This window comes from Xyrauchen texanus, chromosome 24, assembly GCF_025860055.1.
Source record: "Xyrauchen texanus isolate HMW12.3.18 chromosome 24, RBS_HiC_50CHRs, whole genome shotgun sequence".
In the NCBI taxonomy this organism is placed as follows: domain Eukaryota; kingdom Metazoa; phylum Chordata; class Actinopteri; order Cypriniformes; family Catostomidae; genus Xyrauchen; species Xyrauchen texanus.
Genome location: NC_068299.1, coordinates 24,223,021 through 24,239,706, shown reverse-complemented (window position 1 = coordinate 24,239,706; position 16,686 = coordinate 24,223,021). Strand labels below are relative to the sequence as shown.

The 16,686-nt window shown below is 35.7% G+C and overlaps 2 protein-coding genes across 2 annotated transcripts; one reads left to right on the top strand and one right to left on the bottom strand.

Moving 5' to 3' along the window:
* Nucleotides 1-425: 425 nt before the first annotated feature.
* On the top strand, nucleotides 426-6,600 carry LOC127618254 (probable E3 ubiquitin-protein ligase TRIML1). The gene is made up of 6 exons (XM_052090613.1): nucleotides 426-599; nucleotides 683-777; nucleotides 968-1,192; nucleotides 1,465-1,484; nucleotides 2,119-2,261; nucleotides 4,983-6,600. The coding sequence occupies exons 2-6, from the start codon at nucleotides 685-687 to the stop codon at nucleotides 5,531-5,533; spliced, it is 1,032 nt and encodes a 343-aa protein (XP_051946573.1). The 5' UTR covers nucleotides 426-599; nucleotides 683-684; the 3' UTR covers nucleotides 5,534-6,600.
* A 146-nt stretch (nucleotides 6,601-6,746) lies between these two features.
* LOC127618253 (hyaluronan-binding protein 2-like) lies at nucleotides 6,747-13,264 on the bottom strand. Its single transcript, XM_052090612.1, has 14 exons — nucleotides 13,117-13,264; nucleotides 12,637-12,784; nucleotides 12,412-12,498; nucleotides 11,358-11,465; nucleotides 11,152-11,268; nucleotides 10,809-10,919; nucleotides 10,327-10,498; nucleotides 9,838-9,932; nucleotides 9,458-9,550; nucleotides 8,643-8,958; nucleotides 8,368-8,510; nucleotides 7,560-7,694; nucleotides 7,265-7,410; nucleotides 6,747-7,035 (listed from the first exon to the last, which is right to left on the bottom strand). Exons 1-14 carry the CDS (start codon nucleotides 13,174-13,176, stop codon nucleotides 6,871-6,873), a joined length of 1,896 nt encoding a protein of 631 aa, XP_051946572.1. The 5' UTR covers nucleotides 13,177-13,264; the 3' UTR covers nucleotides 6,747-6,870.
* Nucleotides 13,265-16,686: the final 3,422 nt, after the last annotated feature.

Below are 16,686 nucleotides of genomic sequence, written 5' to 3'. Positions count from 1 at the left end.
GTGATTAATTTTACCTTCATTCTTCTGTTCAGACTCATTCTGTTATCTTTTTGTCACTGTCCTGAAATATGGACCCTCCTTCATGCTACTTCAGGAAGGATGTAAATTATGTTCTAATTTCCCATCATACACTTGTAGTACTTTGTTTCACTGAAAGTAACAAACAGTAAATATCCACATTCTGGAGAGCATACACAGACTGTATTACAGAGCCTGATTTTTATGAATCCACATGGGAAAATAGCTCACTATTCACTTCTTTAAATACCACCTCTATAAATGGCTTAAAAAGGAGGTGGTACGTGAGTGCTCTGTCACAGGTGGCAAGCACTGCAGTGACATATGCGTCATAGTGACAAGTCAAGGTGAATGCCATCTATCTCTGGCAGGATCAGGCTAATGTAACCCACACATGTGATCTGCTTTCACTCTTAGGGAGGCATGAGCTCCTTAAAATATTGTGCCTGTTGGAACATCCACAGAGTTGCAAATGACTCCCAAATGCTTTGTGAAAGCAACATAAGGATATCCTTCACAGAGCCTCTCTCTGTCCGTCTGACAACCCAGTTCAGTAAGCTGACATGAACACTCAGTGTCAGGTAAGTTTTGTTTGCTCTCATTTTAATTCCCAAAAAATTATCATTGCATACTGATGCAACTGCCTTTTCTTTTCCCCAACAAGACATGCCGCAAAATATTCAGGATCGTCTGATTGGGCAAAGGGAAGTAATTAAATGTAGACTGAAGAAACTGAAAGGAAAACAAAAACAAGTCAAAGTGAGTTGTGTCTGGAATTTTAGGGTTTTTATTGGTATGTCTTTTCATTCATTTATTTTTATTTTTTAATGGCTAAAGGGAATCTACAATATTTAGGATTATACTGTATACCAGTATAACATACTTATTTTTGTCATTTATGTGCCAAAATAATATGAGTCAAGTTTACAACCATTTTCATATTCCTCAGACAAAGTCCACTGCAATGAGAGAAAGCATAATGAAGAAGTATGAAGAGATCCGCAGAGTTCTGGAGGAGGACTGTAGGATCACTCTGTCCCTGCTGGAGATGGAGGAGACAGCTACGATTCAAGCTCTGGAAAACCTCATTGAGAAGAACTGTGTCCTTCTCAAAGACATTGAGATTCAACTGAATGAAGGGCTGATGGAAAGTGGCATGCAGTCTGGGGACAGGGTGAGTTCTTTTGTCTGAATTGATCTGTTGTACAGATCCATTGTTCTCCACTCACTCCACTCATTATCTTTTTATTTCTTTTAATTTGTTATCCAATCTTGCAACTCCATTTATCATAGCACCATGGATGACATACATTAGACTGTAATTCTTTGAAATTATCAACATGAACATCCAAATCATATAAATTTATGAAATTTACATTATCATATCTTAAACCTGCATTATATTCATTATCACTATGTACTTCTGTCTCTCTTCCTCTCTTAAAGGTCACATTGTATGAGGACAGGTATGTATATTTAGAAACTATTTTAAGAGAGAATTGTTTTATCGCCATGTGAGGCATGCATTTGACTGACACCATGAAACATAGAGATTGTAGGGATTGTGCTTGCCAACTATTTCATGAAGTATGTTTCATAGTTCTGAAGATCTCTTTAGCTTACTGGCACAAATGTATGTCTTAAAAGTGCTGTAACTGATTTCAGTCATTTTACTAACTTCCACTTGCCTTAGTCGCCCTCTCTCCAAAAACCCCACCCTTAAAAAGCATGTCAATCAAGTGATTGACAGACAGCAAATGTTTCTGATTGGCTAAAAAAAGGTTGGGATTCTGTCTTGAGTCTTAACTGTATGCTGTTTACAGAACCTACAACTGTCACAAAGGCAGATGCAATTTCTCAGGATACCTATTTCAGTGATATCTTTCAGGTAATAGGGACATAATCATATAAATAAAAAATCGCTTACAGCACCTTATAAATTGAAGCTTGTTTGGCTGGATAGGCTGATTCTGAATAATATTTATCTTATTATTCATAATCCACATATTATATAAAGAAGGTAAAGAACCTTGAATGTAATAACATTTTAATAAAGAAGTACAAAGTTTTTAGCAGTGCTGATCTCCATTTTATTCGCAGAGTACTGGAATTGCTAACAGCAACAGAACCAGGTCTCATAAAACTTGATGAGGCAAAAGCAGATCAGTTACTGGGCCTCACCAACAATCTACTGCTGTTCATCCGTTCACAGACCCCCATCGCTAAGAGACTGCTTAAGAGCTGTGAGTTATTGTGCAATTAGCATAAAATCTGTTGCATGAATAACTTTAAATAGCTTTATAAATTAATGTTGAGAATTTGGTTGTATATATGTAGCTTACACCATATCCAATCAATAAATAAATAAATAAATATTTGGTTAAATTAAAAATAAAATGCATTTAAATAAAATTAGTTTAAATGGTTTAGATTAGATGATTAAATTAGATAATTAAATATGCTTAACTTTACAAAGTATAGAATTAGATCAATTAATGACAAAGCAAAAATAGGTGAAATATAGGTGAAATGTTAGGAATTTTATTCAATAAGTTTTTCAAGGTTCATACTCATTAATTTTACTGAAATACTTATTCGAAATTCATAATAGCATTCTGTTTATTTCTATTTTTTTTTTTAAGAATGCTCAATTCAGTTAGTTGGAAATTGATAATTCAACTGAAATGCTTAAATCTTAAAATTTGTTAAGGATAGTTGATGCATTAGGTACCATGAATAAACAATTAAAAATAGAATTTTTACAGCATTTAATAATCTTTGTTAATGTTACTTAATAAAGTTACAAAATACAATTGTTCACTGTTAGTTCAAAGAGCATTAACTAATGTTAACAAATACAACTTTTGATTTTAAAAATGTATTAGTGTATTCTGAAATGAATATTAATTATTTACTTAATTCTCTCATCATTTACTCACCCTCATGTTTTACTTTCTTCAGCAGAACACATTTGAAAGAAACAGAAAATTATCTCAGCTCAGTAAGTCCTTAAAATGCAAGTGGATGGTGATTTGACTTTTGAAGCTTCAAAAAGAATAGATAGTCAGCATCCATATGACTCCAGTGGTTAAATTAAAGGTGTACTCAATTACTTTTGTCTTACTGTCATCTTGGCCTTACACTAAAACCTAGCGGCTTGGATGCAGCATCATTTAAAATCAATAGATTTCAGTTACAGATGCCATTGTAGAAATGTTGTATTCACCGTCAGCTGTGATTAATTTAATCAGTGTGTGAAAGTGTCAAATAGCAGGATGGTACTGAGATTAAGCAAGTAGTATTTGGCTGGTCATGTGACTACATTATGGCAGACCCATGTGCGGACCCTCTCCATGTGGAAATAATGGCTTTCATAAGGTTACTGATATGACTGGAGTCATTTTAATGTGATGGGTTTTGTCTTCCTACATATATTGCAAAATTACAATTCATGTCATTAGGTTTTAAGCATTTTTAATGAGGAAAAAATTACTGAGTGCACCTTTTAATGTCCTTTTAAGTGACACGATCACTTTTGGTGTGAAAAAGATGAATATTTAGGTACATTTTAACTCTAAATCATGCTTCCGGTCATCAACGGTATGCATGTGTGACGTAATCAAACTGGCATGTGAGACGTGAGAACTGACCCACATGCAACACACCTGGAAGAGCAGTGCTTTTTACAACTGAGTAGAAGGAACGCTGTAAAGAAGCTTAGTTGGTTTTGGTTTAGATCTGTATTTTTATGTTTGTTTACTCACAATGGTGCTTTTGTGTGCCTATCCTGGATGTCTCAACCGAAAAAGAATGCGAGATTTCGTCCCTAAAATGCCAATGCGAATGTGTCACATGAGAGAATGCGTGAACTCCGCCCCCCCCCCCATGAAGCTTACCGGAAGGGATGGTTTGTACTTAAAAACTACTTAAATATTGATCTTTTTCTCACCACAAGTAATTGTATCACTTTAGAAGACATGAATTTAACCACTGGAGTTGTATGGATGACGTTCATGCTGTCTGTTATTTTTAGAGCTTCATGAGTCTGATCATCATCCACTTGCATTTTAAGGACCTACTTAGCTAAGAAATCTTTCTGTTTTTTATCAAATGTGTTCTGCTGAAGAAAGAAAGTCACACACCTGGGATATCATGAAGGTGAATTTTCATTTTGGGTGAACTATTCCTTTAATTTTTTATCTGTCACGGTTCCGGCATTTGTGCTGGCTCATACTGTTGTTTGTTTTTCTCTCTCCCTCGTGTCTCACTGGTGGAGCCGGCATGCATGATCAGCATTTCCATGGGAATCTTTCCCAGGCAGGTGCTGATCATGGCAATTATTTAATTGCCCGTTCCACCTGCTTCTCACTGATTGCACTATATACTTAATCCTTGTGTTTTCCCTCTTTCTTAGCCAGTTTATTGTTTGCTTTAAAATATTAACAATGCTCTCTTGCTTAGTTGGAGATTGCTTGCGTGTCTGTTGGTTGCCTGTCTCTAGAGGTGTGGTTACCTTCCCGTTCGCCTTCGCCTGTACTGTCACCCAGTTCACTTGGAGGAGGATTCCTCTGTCTCTGCCCATGTGTCGGGGGAGAAACTTGCCTGGGCTTTGCTTCGCACCACATAAGCTAGATCTGACTCTCTTTGGATTGCTCCTGCCTTCCTCAGTGCACACACTCATCATACTAACACACTCATTCCTTAGCCCAGAGAGCGGCTATAGCTTTTGACTCTGCTCATTACTGCAGCCGGACCACCTGTCCTTTTTTTTACAAACGTTGTTGTTAATAAACTCATTGACTGTTTCCCTCTGCATTTGGGTACCTTTGACTCCCCCCACCCTCTGATATTATCCCTTTTATTTATTTATTTTGATTGTTTAGATACTTTTAATGATATAAAATTTAGGTCAAAACAGATGCTTCTTACACCTCTAATTTAGATCCTCTGTCTCGACTTTCCAGATTACACAGAAGTGTCCCTGGACCCTACCACTGCCCACCCAAAGCTGATTATTTCATCTGCAGGGGACTGTGCCACTTTCACAGATGTTTGGCAGGATGTCCCAGAGCAAGAGGGACGCTTTGATACCACCCTTAATGTCCTCAGCCTCCAGTGCTGGAACTCTGGCCACCATTACTGGGAGGTAGATGTGAGTGGAAAGATCTACTGGGAGCTGGGACTCACCTACCCTTCCATCCCTAGAAAAGGCCAAAAGGAGGATTGCTGGCTGGGCCGGCATGCTGAATCCTGGTGCCTGGAATACTTTGATGGAGACTATAATGCCTGGCATGGAGGTACTGCCCATCCTTTGCCAATATCCTCTTGCTTCCATAAGATAGGCATCCTCTGCAGCTTTCCCGGAGGTCTTGTGACATTTTTAGGGGTTGATAGCATGATGCCACTGTTCTCATTCTGTGCTGGGACATTTACAGATTCTCTGCATCTGGCTCTGTGTCCAGGTCATGATCTGCAAGGGACAAACTCGAAACCTATTAAAATCTGTCAATCCTAACTATCTTTAAAAACTTACACCTGTGATGCATAATGTGTAGAAGGGCAGGTTTCTTAGCACAGGTTGGTTTGCACAAAGATATTTCTGTGCAGTTTTGTTATTTTGTTTAAACAAAATAACATTTGGGTCTGCTACAATTATGTAACAATTCTATTTATTTTTTGTAGGGATCTTTGAGAGCAACAATTGATTACTTTGAACACCACTCTTACCTAGCAGAACTTTTAATGTAATCTCAACACATAAATGAAAGTAGTATGATCAGTTAGTACTTGTATTTATAGTAATTTAATTTATCATCAGTAAGAAAAATTGTGATTGCCCATAGAGAAATATGATATATAGCAAAATATGTAAAACACAAATTCTGAGACCCAGTAAAAAAAATTTTTTTTTAAATATCAATATAGTGCCTGTGGCATAAGAAATATCACAATAATTGTTCCATTTTATTTTATGGACCCAGTGACTATGAAAATGAAGGAATGCTTTTTCCATAAAAAAATAAACTTTTAAGTTTTGAGCTAATTTTTAACAATGCCTTAAATAAAATATATATATAAAACATGTTTATATGTTTTTTATTTTTTTGCTTTTTTTTATTGCACTCCTGTAAACATATGAATTAGCAGTGCCTGCATTTCAAAGGAATATCTCTTATTTTATAGAAATATGGTTATTTTATTGGTTTACCCATTTCACCTGCATTGTTACCCATATGTGAAAACACACGTATTGAGTCCCCATTTCCCCTACAGAGGAGATCCTGCTTTGGAAACTCACAAATGTTTCCCTTGAGATGCATAATTATGTTTAAAAAAAGAAAGAAAAGGGAAAACAGTCAAATATTATTTATAAGTACAAAATAATACACATATTGTTAACCTTTTAATAAAATGTGCTGAATTGTGATGTAAGACGTTTTTAAGGCCCAAGAAGTTGTTGTTGTCCTGGCCAAACATTAGGTATCTCTGAAATGTCTTAGGGTGTCCACATTGTGGTACTTAAAGATTTACAACTGTGTCATTTATGGGCTCTGAGAAATATGAAAACCACAATGTCCCCTACAGAAGACATTTGGGGTAACAATTGCAGGTAAAAAAAAAATTCAGTGTATAAACTGGAATACGTTTGTGTAAGCAGAATTACATATTTATCACCATGTCACATAGATCAATTATATTTAAGAACATATCCCATGATGACGTACAAGTTTTTATTGTGCTAAAAGTTTAATATCAGACTCTACGATTCTCAACTTGTGTACAAAGCACGACTGGCATTTCAGTTTACACAGCAAACCACACTGTGGCTGTGGTTAATCTTTTATAGACATGCTATAACCCCTCACCAGTCTTTTCATTGATCCAGTCCACATATTTAAGGACACGGGTATAGACACCAGGCTTGCCCTTCTCCCCACAGTTGTCTCCCCAGCTCACTATACCATATATATAATGTGTTTGATCCCTATCGCAGGTGAGAGGCCCACCAGAGTCACCCTGTCAGCGAGAGAGAAGGAAATATAGAGAGATTTTGTCACTCAACTACATCAGTATCATCATCTGACCACAAATTTATTTGTATTTTTTTGTCTTTTCCTTACATTAATATTTAAAATGTTATTTTGGTTACACTGCAGTACCAGCTCCCTCATAACTTATCTTTTATTGTTAGGTATAAACAACGATAAGAGTCAGTTTATGCATATGCCCCACACTGATGACCCACCTGACAGGAGTCTACTCCTCCCTTAAGATAGCCAGCACAAATCATGCCATCATCCAACAGAGCTCCATAAACTTTATTGCTGGAACAAGCCTCCTGAGAGATCAGCAAAACTTGTGCATCAAGCAAATGGATAGAGCCATAGTCCACTGGTGAGAGAAAGGAAGAGACAATGGATTGATCCATTTCAGTGGTTAAGTAGGGGTAAAGATAACAAATTAAACCTTTCATAGACTCATTTAATTTCTCAGACAGTTTTCAATACAAACTCTGTAAACACAGATGCATAGAAACATACAGAATTCTGTGGCTCCCCATCCAGAGATGCTGCATTCTGTTCCATCTGCAAAAGGTTCTTCGGCCAAGCAAGCTATCTTCACAAACTGAGTTTCCTTTGCACATTCTCCATTGGTAGCATTCATCTTTAACAGAGCTGCACCAAAAAAGGAAATTGAATGATTTATACCAGAATCATACTACCCTGTTGAAAAGACCATCATTGATGGTCACCAAGCATATGTTGTGCAAATGTCCAGGTTTCTTATCTTAACCAGGAAGACTTCAACCAGATTGACCAGAAAGACAATTCTGGTTAACCAGCATATTTTTTCTGGTTAACAGTAGTTATGTTTGCCTAACAATCAGACCAGCACTAAACCAGATTATATAAATCTTTTTCTGTGGTTTTTGTAGAAAAGTATATTATTATTTAGTAGTGTAAAAAAAATGTGCTCTCATAAAACTAAAATATGACACTGAAAATCAATTACAGGGGGAAAATGCTGCCCCTTAATATAAAAAAATAAACTCTTTGACCCTGGTTATCATATTGTGATTTTCAGGTGGATTCATAGTGAATAGTCACATAACATTTACCAAGAAAAATTGGCTTAAAAACCTGTGCTCTGAATACAATTGATATAAGATGTAAAAGACGAAAAGTGTTGTCCAAGTAATAAGAAAATCTTTGTCAAGAAAATCATCACTAGAAGCACTAGAAAATCAAAACTTAAAAACCTGCAAAGTGTTACAAGAATGTATATTAAACAAATTACAACTATTTAAACCCTGTTTGTTTGCACAAAAAAAGTGTCCAGAACATTCACCAATATCATTGTAGACAACGTTTGGGGTTTCCAAAAACTTCTCGTGGACGATGAAGCTCTCCACTTGCAGAGTCTGGTCTGCTGGCTCATTTTCCCCCAGATTTACTCCTCCCAACACAACACGGTAATCTTGGTTTCTACCACTGTGCACAAAGCAAAATGCTCTCATTTTGGTGTAAACCATTCCTTGAATATGTTCTCTACCTCTATTAGTCTGTGTTCATTGGGTGGATTAAAGGACTGTATTATAAGATTGTAGCAAATTACATACTTACATGCAGTGGGCTGCAGTCAGCACCCAACAAGATTTGATAAGGGTGCCTCCACAGATATGTTTATATTCCTGGGTGGTCCCTTTAAGTTTGACCTGCACTGACACTTGCCATGGATGGGCACCAGGAATAGATTTAAGACCGCCATAAATCCTGTTTGGTTTTTTCTTTGGCTGAGGTTTACCACATGTAGCAAAACTCCTGGTAAATGAAGCGGTTTTGTGATGTGATGTGATTAGTAGAGAAGGAGAAGTGATTGCTGTGATTGAAGTGATGCTCTCTGGGGTTGTGAAGGCCTTAGACTTGGTGGGGACCATTTCTGTGGTGGATGACATTGTGGGAAAAGTACAAATGTGTCTCCAAAAATTGTAGAGGATGAAATTGTTAAGCAGGTCAGGCTGTGTTAGATCATCACATAATTTAGAAAACTCTCAAAACCCCCATTAGAATTAATTGGGGAATTACATAGCCAAACAATGTGAACACACCCTTTTAATGAACTGGTTTCCCTATTTCAGGTGCATAAAATCAAGCATACAGCCTTGTAGATTAAACATTTTAATAGAAATTGGCCTTTTCTGTTCACAAAGCCCTAACCTGAACCCTATGTTACACTTCTGGGGACAAAGAGACATGAACAATTACATTTAAGCTGCTGTGAAGGCCACAGGGCAGGTTTGTTGTTGGAGGTTATTGGAATGGAGTTTCAAATGGAGTTACAGCTCTTGATTCAATACCTCAATGTATGAATCACATTGTTGCTTTATCATCAGTCGTACCAGATGTAAAATGTTGGGTATCCAATTAGAAAATGTTACCTGTCTCAGGTGGTGAGGTTGTTTGGGGAGGAGTTACAGCTGTAGAGGGTTTTGGTTTAGCTGTGGTGGTGACCATTTTTGCAGTAGTTGTTGCTGTGGGAAAAGTGCATATGTTACTGCATATGTGCATGGCTTAATCGTAGTAGAATACATTTCAATTCAGATCTGGCTGTGTTTGATCACGTAACTTAATTAAAATATTTGGGGTGGAAGATGGGTCAAGGATATAATTCTTTACTCTCATTTAAGTCACTCTAAAGGCTGCAGAACTAAAGACTTTACAGTTTGTTGGTGTTGAGGATATAAATAATTAATGGCAAAATCTGATTTTAAACCACACTGTGGCTTAAAGTCTTACTTTAATGTGCCATGAGTCTTACCAGGCGTGGGACATTTTCTGACATCACAATAGTCCCATCTGAGTTTCTTGTTCCTCTTTATAAAGCACCATGGCTTCTTATCTCCATCTGGGTTTCTGTGATACAGAGGGGTATTGGAATTTTATTTAATTACAGATTACAATTTGATCACTATGGTAGCACATCCACTGCTGCCCAAGCTTATGAACTTCTACATGTGTGTATGTATGTTGAAAAATGTTAAATCATTGATTTCTTCCAGAAGCACACAAGATGCTCTTTGGAACATCCTCAGATCATGCTGGGATAACATGGATCATCAGGATTTAACTAGATTTAATAACGATAATAATAATAAAAGGTAAATAGAAGCATTTTTACAAGTGGACTCATGTTGGAAACATTTGAACTCCACTGTAAATATCTGTAGATCTGGGTGAATGAGTTTGTATGTATGAGCATGGACATGCCTGTATGTGTATGTTTGTATGTCTGGGATGTTTTCTTAACCTGCAGTAGTTATGGGGTCCCAGGCCTGTTGTAGATACAAATGCATCAAAAGGAAAGGATCCTTTATCCAGAACAAATTCAGAGTTCCAGTCAAGACACTCATCTCCTTCTTCTGTCTCTGACACCTTCCCTCTGTATGACTCTCCATCCCCTTCGTAGCAGTCATTTGGGTCTGACGAGCCAATCAAAGCACATTATAATTATGTGTTGAATTTGTTATCATGTTTAAATCAGTAAAAAAAAAAAAGACCTTAAAAATAATAATTAAGATGTGTATACCCATATATTCAATGTGTCATGAAAACATGTCTTTCATTTTTTCTTGATGGTTGAACCACTGTTTATCCGAATTTCGAATGAATTTGCATCGTATTTATAAAATACCTCATTATAAGATAAACTTGGAATATTTTATATACATTAATTAACGAGAGGAAATTAAAATACTGTGGCCCTGTAATTATAAATGGATATATGCTCACCAACTTGACAGTATTTTCCAATGAAACCATTTTCGCAGACACAGTCAAAATCATCCTCTTCCTTAACACATTTGCCATTATTCTCACAGGGGTTTGGAGTACATGGAGAAGCTAGACAAAATATCAGAAATCATGTAATACAAATATACATTATGTTGAATATATGAATACATAAATATGTGACCCACATATTAGATAGAACGTTTTAATTTAATAAATAATAAAAAGGTTAATTCAGTTGTAGCATAATTTTTGTCTGAGCATTCTAAAACCAGCTCCAAAATGCTTGTGTTTTTTAAGTAAAGTTGGCTTGCTGCAGCATGAGTTCAATGCTGGAACTTACCTTTTTTGCAGTTTGGTGGCATGAATGGTGGAATACACTTGCATGTATAGTAGGGAGGATTTTGGGTCAGAAGACACAGTCCTTTCCCACAGGTTCCCCTCATACAAACCCTTTTTCCTAAAACAAACATCAATTCATTTTGGTATTCAAACATGACTTCACTGATCTACATAAATGTACAATTGATGTAAAGTGCTCTCCAATACCTCTCTCGCATCTTCTGCCTCTGAACTGCTTGGGGCATTTGCATTTAAATTTGTCTCTCTTTTCCTCACAAACGCCTCCATTCTTGCATGGATTTGGGGTGCATTTTCCTGAATAACCAGAGGGGCACAATATATAAAAAGGGAAGGAAGAGTGCATGTATATTATTGATTTGAATTGATCAATGATGATGACTTTTCTTACAATAACTTGGGTAACACCTGAGTTAATGATTGAGATTAATGAATGCAGCAACACTATAAAATTTGTTTTCAAATTAATAAAACAGAATGAGATTTTTGAGATTGTTACTACTTTTCATGCTATGTTAACTTTATGTTTGATATCGCAGCATCAGGACCCGCACCAGCCGACTATATGACAGCTTCTTCCCCCAAGCAGTCAGACTGTTGAACACTTGATCTATCATGATCAATAATTAGCACTGCACTTTATTAATCTATAATCTATCTCACACTGGACTGTCAACATATTCTCCTCAATACAACTACTTTATACAGTATATATATATATATATATATATATATATATATATATATATATATATATATATATATATATATATATATTTCATATACAATGTATTGTATATTGTGTATTCTATATTGTGTGTATTGTTTACTATACATTGTATATTATTATTGTGTTGTGTAAGTATGTGTACATTTGATATGTAAATTGTGTTGTGTAAGTATGTTGTTTACTGTAATTGGTATATGTCTCGCCACTGTCATGACTGCTATGTTATTCGGAACTGCACACAAGACTTTCACCTACTGTTGCACTTGTGTACATGGTAGTGTGACAATAAAGTGATTTGATTTGATTTTTGATTTGATATTAGTTTAAAAAGTAATGGGACACAAATTTGTAACCTGTTCTGTCTCTCTCTCTCTCTCTCTCTCTCTCACACACACACACACACACACAAAAACACTGTCTGTTACATTTATACCATTTCGGTCTGTATATGATTAGACAGTGTTCACCATTACACACACAATTAAAGGAGAACACTTGGTGAGGGAATCTTGCCTTTGACATCTTGAAGTTCAAACAGCCAATCGTTTGCATCATCATTATCTGATGAGTCATCTGACATATCATATTCCGCAATCAGATCTAGTGAATAAAGATAACAGTATTGTTACAATATAGAGAGATATGCAAGTTGCAATGAAAACACTTGAAATGAAAAATATGCATACAGGCATATATTACAGTATATTTTAGATCGCCATTCAAACCAAAATGATTTACCCTTCACTCTTCCTCTGTCTTTCTTTCCATGTTTACCATGCCTCCCATGTCCTTGTTCACCATGCCTCCCATGTCCAAGTTCACCATGCCTCCCATGTTGTTTATCATGTTTCCCATGTCTGCCATGTTCATCATGTTTGTTCTTTAACTATTAACAGGTGAGAAAACCCTCTTATAAAATGCATTGTTTTATCCAGACAAATTAAACAATTGACAAAAGAGAGACCCCAGTCTGCTCAAAAATATTAAAAGATATTCAATTAAACAAGTGATATATGACATTCAAATGACAAAAACTAATTTACGTAATTAAAAAACACTGCAGTTTTTTTTTTTTTTTTTTTTTATGTTCGTGGCAATGTTTTCTTAGATGTACAGAATTCTGGTGCTGTTCCACAAGAGGGATAGAACAAAGAAATGTGACAGCAAAGCAGTGAATGATGCTGAGATATATCAGAGTAGGTGATTGTTCATACACACCTGTGCAGGAACAATGACAGCACAGAGAAAGAGAAGCAGCAGCCACAGCTTGAAATTCATGCTGGAATATGGTCTCTGGGCAGTGACACATTGCAGAGCTACTCTGAGCCTTACTCCGTGTTTATGGTCATTGCCCTCTGAGGGTGAGGGTGTGTGTTGATTCATGCAAATGTGTGTGGGGGGTTTAAAGGGTATATATGTGTGGATCTGTGTGGGTTTGTGCCATGGACAAAAGTCAAACAACTTATTTAAGGATTTCAAAATTCTTGTCCTCACTTCACCCACTGGGTGCAACAAGTTAAACCTGCAACAATTATCTGGTTATCGTGTCCTAATCACAAAAATAACAATGCTTCTTCAAAATTGCAAATAAATTTAGAAATATGAAATTATTTGACATGATAATCAAATTAGCAGTAGCCATAAATACATTTTTTTTAAAAAACCTGTATGGAATGGATGTTTCTGGATTAATGGATAGCTAGGTTGGCAGTTCACAGATCATATTGACAAAGCAACTGCTCAATGCAGACTTTGTCCAAAGTGTGGATTGTGAGGCCATTCTTGCAGCAGAGAAAGGATATTATAATGATTACAAAAGTAAAAGACAAAAAGAATTATATAAATGTATTAAATCAAGAAAAGACGGAAGTCTGTGCTGTACATAGCTTAATGCTGGAGCAGAGCGGAAAGCATCTTCTCTGATTTATTAACCTGCAGTATTCTATTGTTAATCGTAGAAGTTAACAGCCCTCATCCAACCTCATTTCTGTTTATTAGCTTTGACGAGTCTCACAAAAGGATTTATAGGGAAGATGGCAAGGAGCTAAGCCCCATGTTGATTTCTTTCAGTTGGGCAACTTCCTTATCTAAATGAAAAACACCCACTAAGTAGTAAATGTCAATATATTTTCTGTTCTTCAGATTCCATTAGCCACATGTAAAAGTAGTTAGGCCTGTACAGCACTTTCAGCATCTGACCTATTGAGGGCACTAGAATCTTTGTTTTTCTGTTGACGATGAAATTAGTATATTGATACTATTATATATTCTAAAAAGATTTAACAAGGAATAAAAGTACTACAGTGCACTTATCTCACACCAGCTTGTGTAAAGGAGTGATACCAATTTATAGCTGTTCATAGTTGTTTAATAGAATATAATTAATATCGCATCACTCATATTGAGATTACATAGTTTTTCTAACATACTACAGACACATATTGTTCAAGTTTTTTCATTACATTATTCGATAGCCTACCTTTACTGAAGGATTTTGACATGTAGGCATTAGATAATGCAGACAATCCATGAAATACAAGAAACTAGAGACAGTGGTTTTCTTACATTGATTTCAGTTGGAAAATAGTGGGGCACTGAATAAGAGTGAGATGGGGGAGATTTAGCTAAAAATTTTAAACTAAATAAAATAAAATAAATTAATAATAAACTAGCTTGACCAAAGAGCAAGTCATCTGATTGAGCCTTCATTGCATGGCCAGACAGATGATTCTGTCCCTGCTTTGCCACCCGAAAGAGGAATATAGAGAGAGACAGAAGAGAGAGTGAGAGAAAGTACTGCAGTCAAGACAGATGGTTGGCTTAATTGCGTAATCTGTTTCTGCTATATATCATTTATAGAATATGAAATCACATTTATATCATCCTAGTCGAAGTTCCATGACCACTTTCATGCAGGTGCTTTTGATTAATGTATTCACTTAAGTATTATCTAACAGGGTAAAACTAAAAACATAACAAAATAAACTAAACTAAAATATGCATGGCTTGTGCAAGCCACAGTGACAATAAAAATTTAAATTGTTCTTCAAATATTTAAATACTGAAAAGGTTTTGTTCTGGCATTTTAAAGCCTCATGGGCCTGTGTACTCTAAATGAAGCCCATATAATGTTTTCACAAGTCAGTTCTGTTTATTACATTTTACATTTTAAATAGCTGATGTTGCTAATGCCTTAAAAACTTTTCAGGGAAATCAGTCTAAAAATTACTGATAGATGTCTCTGCTTATTGAACTATTTATTGGTTTATTAAGGTGGGATAGGAAAAAGTATTTTAACACATTTTTTTTACACATTTTAACAGCAACAAAATATCTGACACTATTAATTGTAAGTTTTATATTTTTATTGTAAAATGCTATGAAGTAGCCACTATCATACTCATTCATAAAGACCTAGTCTACCAGTCTCTGTCAGTGCCTCATCTACTGTTTAAGCCAGGTTACATAAAGAAGTACAAATCTGGCAAATTCCAAATCTGTTTCCATATTACAAAGAAGAAGGATGGCACCACTCTCTGTTTCCCTTGGTTTCTATGAACAGAGTCAATCCAATTTTCCTGAGAGAGAAAGAGCAGTTTTTCTAAGTGAGATCATTTTATTTCTTTCCCTATGAGTTATTTGAGTGCAGAGAGAACTGGCTCCTGAGAAGGGTTTGAATGAGTAAGCTAACTGTTGGCAGCTCACCCAAATGACAATACATCTTAATTTGTCTATACCTGGCAAATGGTAATTTTCTTTTGTCCTTATTTAAATAATGATCACTATCTGCTTGCACATTTAGAGCAAATATTTGACTATTAGTCTATTAGTTTGACTATAAGCCACATGGGTGGCTTGAAGACCTTATTCATTTACATTACAGTACTGTGTTAAAGTCTTAGGCACATAAACATATACACATAGATGTTACACAAAAGCATTTGTCTTAAGATGGTTATTTATATTTTCGGCTTTAGTATGTCAATAGGAAATATACATTATACACTTTCAAACATTCATTTTACAAATAGAATAGAACAGAAAAAAGAAAAGGGAATCCTGCAACACTTAAGAGCCCCCCACTTAACATCAAGTCGGTCTGGGATTACATGAAGAGGTGGAAGAAATGGACACAGCCTAAATAGATATAAGAACTGTGGTGAATTCTCAAAGTAGCTTGGAACATCCTATCCGCCAAGAACCAAGAAAAAATGTCTCCAGGTGTAAATAGGAGAATTGGTGCTGTTTTGAAGGCAAAGGTGGTCACATCAAATATTGATTTAGCTTGTTTTATGTTTGTTGCACCTTGTATGATGAGTAGTTATGTACAAAAACTTAAGAGCATGCTAAAATACTGTATAGCCATCTGAAATACATTTTAGATTCATGAGAGGGCACGTTGTTAAATAATACAATGTGTTCATACAGTTGAAGTCAGAAGTTTACATACACTTAGTTTGAAGTCATTAAAACAAATTTTTAACCACTCCACAGATTTCATAATAGCAAACTTTAGTTTTGAAAAGTTGTTTAGGACATTTACTTTGTGTAAAAAAAATTACATGAGTAATTTTTTTCCAACAGTTATTTACAGATAGATTGTTTCACTGTAACGGTAGGCTGATGGCACGCTGCATGAGTGTTTGTAGCCAGCTAGCCTGCTTAGCATTGCTTATTCTTATTCTCATACGTTCTTCATTTTATCCTTTGTCATATTACCGCATGTTTAGGGCTTTTCTACTGTTTCATCTGTGTGTATTTTATCTGTTGCTGCTCGAGTCTGTGTTT